Source organism: Esox lucius, chromosome 24, assembly GCF_011004845.1.
Source record: "Esox lucius isolate fEsoLuc1 chromosome 24, fEsoLuc1.pri, whole genome shotgun sequence".
Taxonomy (NCBI): Eukaryota; Metazoa; Chordata; class Actinopteri; order Esociformes; family Esocidae; genus Esox; species Esox lucius.
Genome location: NC_047592.1, coordinates 22802562 through 22810312, shown reverse-complemented (window position 1 = coordinate 22810312; position 7751 = coordinate 22802562). Strand labels below are relative to the sequence as shown.

General features: G+C 39.9%; 1 protein-coding gene across 4 annotated transcripts; it reads right to left on the bottom strand.

Moving 5' to 3' along the window:
* Positions 1-7500, bottom strand: ripk3 (receptor-interacting serine-threonine kinase 3). Of its 4 annotated transcripts, XM_020043090.2 has the most exons (15): positions 7357-7500; positions 6904-7075; positions 6579-6714; positions 6215-6403; positions 5349-5497; positions 5166-5215; positions 4872-5027; positions 3881-3963; positions 2635-2698; positions 2504-2553; positions 1320-1365; positions 1008-1150; positions 769-808; positions 315-522; positions 1-148 (listed from the first exon to the last, which is right to left on the bottom strand). In XM_020043090.2, exons 2-14 carry the CDS (start codon positions 7059-7061, stop codon positions 350-352), a joined length of 1437 nt encoding a protein of 478 aa, XP_019898649.2. In that variant the 5' UTR covers positions 7062-7075; positions 7357-7500; the 3' UTR covers positions 1-148; positions 315-349. The 4 variants fall into 4 exon arrangements, with proteins under 4 accessions (XP_019898649.2, XP_010902058.2, XP_010902059.2 ...); XM_010903756.3 differs by having other exon boundaries at positions 1-522; XM_010903757.3 differs by having other exon boundaries at positions 1-522; positions 1326-1365.
* Positions 7501-7751: the final 251 nt, after the last annotated feature.

Below are 7751 nucleotides of genomic sequence, written 5' to 3'. Positions count from 1 at the left end.
TAGAAATATATAGCTTTTATTTAAAAAGTAATACATACAATGTAACATTTGTCATTAGCTGACATTTGTACCAACATATAAAAAAAATAAAAAATGAGAGAACGGTCATCCACCTCAGACCAATCTAAGGAGCAAATCTAACAAAAATCTGAAAGGAAAAATGTTAAGAAAGAAATTAGTCAAAGGATCACAGCTTGTCGAGTCAAGCTCTGTATTTTATGTTTTCTTCCCAAACATGTTTTAACAGATGGAGTGACAGTTTAAGACAAGACAAAGGGTGAGAGGTGGTCCCTGTTTCCATTGGGAGCCCTTACACTGGCATAAAGGTACAGTAGGAGTGTTCCAAATTTCATGACGGCTCTGGACCTTTGGTGCTCCTTGGCTGTGCTCCTGGTAAGTTAACAGAAGATGGTGCTGTTGGGTTTCGGTGACGTTTTCTGTGTGGTACCGTTCCGATGTACATGTGGTTGTTGTTACCAATCTGAAGTCCCGTTACATTGCTCATAAAGATGCCGGTTCCACCTAGATGAAAATATGATTATCTTAATAGTTTTATCTTTAATACACATAACTTAACAAGTATTTAAGGACAAGGCTCTATCTCATTTGAAAAGGAGGAAGAGCTTCCTTCTAAAGTTTTTTAAATGACGGTTGGGAGAAAGGAAAACAACTGAGAAAAAGCCACAGAAAGAAGCGGAGGGTGTCTTGTAAACACACATTAGAAACACTTAACCGACACATCAGAAAATGGACTACGGGTCCTAATACCTGTGGAATGGGATGCAGGAACTGGAGTGGAATGCTGGCGCTAAAATTTGAAATTAGAGAGAAAATATAGTCGTTATTGTCGGGACTCTCTGGGGTCACTTTGTAGCCTACGACATGAACTTTCCTCATGACTGGTTTTACGGATTCAGTACAATAAAACATTTCATTATTTTCACTGTTCTGTTAACTGTATGATGGTTATTTTGGGATCACAGTTCCCTAAAGAATTGACACTGCACCTGTAATGGTCCAGCTGGACTTTGACTGGATGCAGAGAGGGAAGCTATTTGTTGGGGTAAGGGGGGTGATATCTTTGATTTCGGATTGGTTGAAGGTTTTTGATCTGCACTTGACACGGTCGTTGGATAAGGTAACGAATGCTCTGTGAGGGAAAGAAAAATTAATATACTGTGGTGAAATGGACTAAGAAATGTTTCCCCTTTCTATATCATTAATGATTAGGCAACCACCAACACAACACCTTGTTTTTTACTTGGCATCCCCAACACAACCCCTCGTTGGTTACTGGACAAGGCTACACATCAACTCACTTGTACCTTTGGGTTTCTGCTTCGCGGTCAAACCACCAGCTGTTTCCTGTGGCAACAACGTGAGGTCATTTAGCTTAGTCTTTTGTAGTGTACAAATAGAAATATAATTAATAGAATGGGCTTGGAACCTCTAAATCGGTCTAAACCTTTCAATTTGACTGAAAAACATAGGTACTCTCAATGGCTGCCTACAGTATTATTCATGCAATAATTTCCATGTGTGAACAACTTATTCAAATAATGCTAATTGATGCGGCTCATTTAATGGTATGCATTTACTGCAATGTCAATTGAGTTGATTTGTTCCACAAATTAAAGACTATTGGGAACACTTGCTCCGTTTCCTTTTCACTATTAGAGCGAATAGAGCTACCATTCAATCCCAGTCATACCAAACGCAGAAGCTGGTCCTTTGTTAAACAATAGCACAAAGTGTTATTGAAAATTTGAATCCCTCATGTCCTAACCTCGTGTTACCTAGCTTCAGATCTTCAAGTTCAAGAATACACAATTAAGACAACGTGAACTTGACTGGACAAGTACGTTGCTGATTCCACAGGAGGGACATCAAGAGGTCAAAAGACAAAGTAAACTGGCTGCAGATCATTTTAAAAACATCTAAATTAATCGAATGAGAGAAAAGCAATTATATTATGTTATGTTTTCCTGCAGTATTTAGTAGAAATGGATTGATAATGTGTTCATTTTTTACTTTAATGGCAATCCATTTGGGATGCTACCTAAATTCAACAGTACAAGGTTAAGGCAAGTGGTATTCTGATGTACCCTAATGCATTGCGCCACTAGTCAACAAGAAAACAGGTACAGCGCTGTTCATGAATTAGTTTAATTACATTATTGGCACAGAATCTTACATTACCTAGCCAGATTCTAAATGGCCTCCAATCCACCCATTATGCCATCAATGATTTGAATAGGAACTCTTCTATACTTCTATTCTATGCCGGTAACACAGCAAGAAAGCATTGAATCAAAGCGATTTTCTTACGACTGATATGCTGTTGGGTTAATGTAAGTCATGGGCCTGTAATACAAATGTTTTTTAGAAGCACATCTTAAATGTTCCCCTGGATGTTCCTTTAGGTACAGATCTATGATCCTCTGCTCCTAGGATATAAAATACAAAACTGACCAGGGTCAATGAGCCCCTTTACACCACATACCTGTGTTGGGGGTGGTCCCGTGTGCACATATTGAGGGACCACTGGACATACTATGAATAAAGGAATGGTGGAATTAAAAATATATATTTATGGATAATAAACTTCCATTCTGCTGTAATAAAAGGCTGTACCTGGTGGCTGTGATCCAGGGGAAAGCCGAAGGTTACTGACAGCTGATGTAATACTCCCTGAATCCTAGAAGGAGAGAGAGAACGGTCATTTAGGTTGACTGATAATAGAGCTGGCTAGTGTTGTTTGGATAGGACGGGTGGTTGGTAATAAAACTGACTAGGGCTGTTTGAACAGTGAGAGACAGAATAACAAAAAAATCCAGATGTTATAAATTGATTTCCATTTTAATGAGTGAAATACGTTTTTGATCCCCTCTCAATAAGAGAGATTTCTGGCTCCCATGTGTCTTTTATATAGGTAACGAACACACTCTTAAAGGGAGTGATACTAATCTCAGCTTGTTACCTGTATAAAAGACACCTGTCCACAGAAGCAATCAATCAGATTCCAAACTCTCCACCATGGCCAAGACCAAAGAGCTGTCCAAGGGTGTCAGGGACAAGATTGTAGACCTAATGATCATGAGAACGGTGAGGAATCGACCCAGAACTATACGGGAGGATCTTGTCAATGATCTCAAGGCAGCTGGGACAATAGTCACCAAGAAAACAATTGGTAACACATTACGCCGTGAAGTGCCCGCAAGGTAACCCTGCTCAAGAAGAAGCACATTAAGGTCCTGGAGTGGCCTAGCCAGTCTCCAAACCTTAATCCCATAGAAAATCAGTGGAGGGAGCTGAAGGTTTCAGTTGCCAACCTTAATGACTTGGAGAAGATCTGCAAAGAGGAGTGGGACAAAATCCCTCCTGAGATGTGTGCAAACCTGGTGGCCAACTACAAGAAACGTCTGACCTCTGTGATTGCCAACAAGGGTTTTGCCACCAAGTACTAAGTCATGTTTTGCAGAGGGGTCAAACACTTATTTGCACTTTAAAATGCAAATTAATTCATAACATTTTTGACATGTGTTTTTCTGTATTAATTTTTTTGTTATTCTGTCCCTCACTGTTCAAATAAACCAACCATTAAAATTATAGACTAATAATTTCTTTGACAGTGGGAATATGTACAAAATCAGCAGGGGATCAAATACTTTTTTCCCTCACTGTATGTTGGTTATTAATAGAGCTGGGTAGTGCTGTTTTGGTTAATGTAGGATGCTTGTTCATAAAGCTGGCAAGTGCTGTTATGGTAATGTAGGGTGATTATTAATAGAGTTGCCAAATGCTGTTATAATCATGAAGGACGGTTGTTTGTAAAGCTAGATAGAGCTGTTATGGTGAACAACGGTGTCTCATTCTGTACCAGTATTTTCTTCACTTGATAGACAGCGTCATTAATCCCTTGTTTGTGATTCTCATACACCCTCTCTGTCACAGCAAGGCAGTCTAAAAACAGAAAATAGAGTCATTGGACATCATTACATTTGTTTTAAAAAACCTACCAAGTCATAAATAATGAGAAACTAAAGAATAAACAAGAAAATGTTATTAAAAAGTCACACGTGTTGATTGATTGTTCTATACATCAAACAGTAAGCTACTACAATATAGCTACAAAACCTGAAATTGAAAAAAAGGTGAAACATTACAATATATTACATTATATCAAAATTCTATGTATGGAGAATTACCAGATCACCTGTGTCAAGCAATATGAGATCTGAATTATTAAGTATATCATAGTATTGCAAACAATTACACATCTGAAATGTATGAACTATAAAGCCTTTACGGTATGTGCTAACAATCTGTTAACTATCAGAGAAAATGTAATACTTTTCTAACTTCTCACATCCCTACACAGACTATTCAGCTTTCTTCAATGTAAGAAAAGCTTAATAGGAAGTAGAAACCATAAAAGAAGCATTTCTGCCTTCAAACACACTTCTTTATGAGTTTTGATAAAATGTTTGAAATCAATATACTGGAATACAGAGTGCCCCGTATGTTTTTGACTTTTAAGAACATCCATTTGCTATTGCTAGGTGGCATGCTAATTGCTATTCGTAGGTAACATGCTAATTGCTATTGCTAGGTACATGCTGTGATTAATGAACCCTTGCTTTTGTCATTTGAAGTACCTCACGATTAAGGTGGCTTGCTGGAAGCTTATACAGTCTTCCGGTTAGGCAAGTCACAAGAGAGGCGATATATATGGTAGGCTGGAAACAAGTCTCAGGTAGAACATTACTGATTTGAGATTTGATGGAAAGTAAAAAATGGCAAGCAGGAAGATGTTTTTCAGTTATATGGAACCATGAAACAAACTGACACCCTAGAGGTTCTTGCCTTACCCAAGAATGAGGGTCTCTCGGTGGGCTTCTGATGCCAGCATCTTTCCATGAGGCCCACTAGATCCACCAGCCCTTCTGCCTGATCTGTGTTCACTGACTCCAAAGGGGGTCTATCCCCCTGTGGGATCCGGAACCTCACAATACTCGGCAGGACATCTAAAGATGGGGAGGGGCGGGGGAACTTGTGAATTAGAGTGAAAGAACTTTCATTCTAATGTGAAAAACAATTAGTTATACAATCTATACAATGGTTAAAGTGTGTTTTGTGTGTTTGCTTCAGGACTAATCACTCACAGCGGTAGGGCTCTTCACCAGTGATAATGGACCAAAGCAGTATTCCGTAGCTATGAAAAAAGAGAGCCCCTCATCATTTTCATGGCCATCTAGTTCTTCCGTGTCCTTTTCCTACAACTCTGTGTTTAATTGACCGATGCATCAAGAAAACAGTAAAGTATGAGTAGTATGAGGTGTGTATACCTATAGACATCTGAAGATCGAGTGGGCTTGTACTTTATGTCAAAAGACTCGGGTGGCATATAACTTAGTGTTCCGACCTCCTCTCCCATGTCCTTCCTGTTTGCTTTGGAAAGGCTATGGTAAACTCTGGCTAGGCCAAAGTCTGTCAGCTGGAGGGAGACAGCAGACCGACAGAGATATGAAAACTCAGTAACCAGTTTATTAATTGCACCAGTTTACCAGACCGTTTACCATCTTTGGCCTCCAGAAAAGCCTGTATTCACGGCGGCGACGGACTCCACAAGGTAAACACTGACATGATTGAATCAAAATGTGGCTACAGATTGGAAAGAGGTATGTTCATGCTTCAAACAGGATCAGTTGTACTGGGTTAAGGCTTGGGGACATCTTTGTCCTGTTCCTGTAACCGCTCAGTGCACATTAACATGGTGCATTATTATTCTGAAAGGGTAGCCATTAAGAGATGTTCAGCAACAAGGTTCACAAACGCTGTGGTGTTCAAACATGGCATGATTGGAAAAAGATTCTCTGCAACACTGACACCAGGCAGCTGGTCTCGCCAAATCTGAATTTATTGTCTCCCCATTATTGGCTCTTGCCATGTCTTTGACCACTTTCATAACCGAGCTGACCTAAAAAATTGCCAGGCACTGAGTGTTTTTTTTAGTTTCACAGTTCAAGCTAAAACCTCGACACTTGTGCTTCAAATGCCCAGTGTGGGGGGCGGTTGTTTCTGAGATACTGAAAACATGGCGCCTGGCACTGAAGATCACATCACGCTCAACGTTGCTCAGGAGAATCCGTGGTAATATAAGTGTTATCGCTGCTAGCATGCCTAACAATAACATTTTATAAAAGGGACTTGCCTTGGCGTGAAGGCTGTCATCCAACAGCACATTGTTGGGCTTCAGGTCTAGGTGCAGCAGTGACGGGTTTAGGTGGTGGAGGAAGTTCATGCCCAGAGCCACTTCATGGGCCAGACGGAAGGACAGAGGCCAGGGTGGGGGGCTGGAGAGATGTTCCTGGAGGGTCGCCAGAGACCCCCTCTCCATAAACTGTGGACACAAGACAACTCAAGTAGGAGAAGAACTGGGATATCCACACTCTGTATATTTTTCTGACCAGCAAGAAGGATTATTCTCTGGATTATTCTCTCATTTAAATACAAGAATATTGGTCAGCATGTAAGATGTTAGCGTTAAGATATTATTTACAGTAAGTATTATTAACCTCCATGACCAGGCCCAGCTGGGAGGAGAGCCCAGCGACGGGGGGATGACCCTGGTAAATGCCCAGAATCCTGAGGACATAGGGGCTCCCTCCCTGGCGCATGAGATGTGCCTCTCTCAGTAGAGACGAGCTAGAGCTGGTAGAGACAAAATGATTGACAGATATAATTAACATATTGCCATGGAAACATAGAGTTGGGAAACTGGCATGTTGCCAAGGAAGTGTATTTGTAAAAGATGTCTCACTACAGAATCAAGAAACGGGGTGTGGTCACCCATGGGCTGTTCTGGATCAGACAATGCATATTTACATCAGTGAAACTTACCCATCATTACAATGTAACAACTTGATGGCTACATCCAAGCCCCATTCTACGTGTCTGGCTTTGTGGATCTGTCCAAAACCACCTGAGCCAATCACACACCAGGTCTGCAGGCTGTCGTCTCCAATCAACACAGGAACAGGAAAACAGGACAGTTCCATACCGAACTTGAAGACTAAAGAACATTGGAATTAGTGAAACCACAAACTGACATAACACACAAACTACAATATGGCACAATGACTAGTTGGTTGCCACTGCACCAAAATGCAATTAGGTTATAAATACAACCAAAAAGTGAAAGTGAGAAATACAATAAAAACATTCCTCAAACTCTCAATATCCCTGAACACTAAAATTGTTTTCCTTCAAACACATTTTACTTCCTCAATTGTAATGTTTGAAACGATAAAAATAAATAGATAAATCTAGTCTGTATAACTGATTATGACTTACCTGTAGCCTAGCTATGTGGTTATCATTCTCTATTGCAACAGCAACAATTGAACAATAGCGAATAAATAGCGATTTATCTTTGGTTTAGAAAACTGTCATCTCAAACGGCGTTCGAGCTTTAGTCACCCGTGTTTCACTTCAACAAATAAATATCTGCGTCTTGTGAGCAACATTAAAGAAACACTTCCGGGTCACGAAAATCTGGAATTTTTCAAAATAAAAGAGACCAACGAATTACTTAAAAACTGAGATAAATTGAGTTTATTAATTGTTTGAGAACATGTACCTCTCAAAACATTGACAACAATTCAAATATGATCATATTTAAAAGTAATTTCGATAAAAAGTGGGTGTTAGTGGGTGTTAAAACACGTTCCAAGGGCAAAATTCAGACA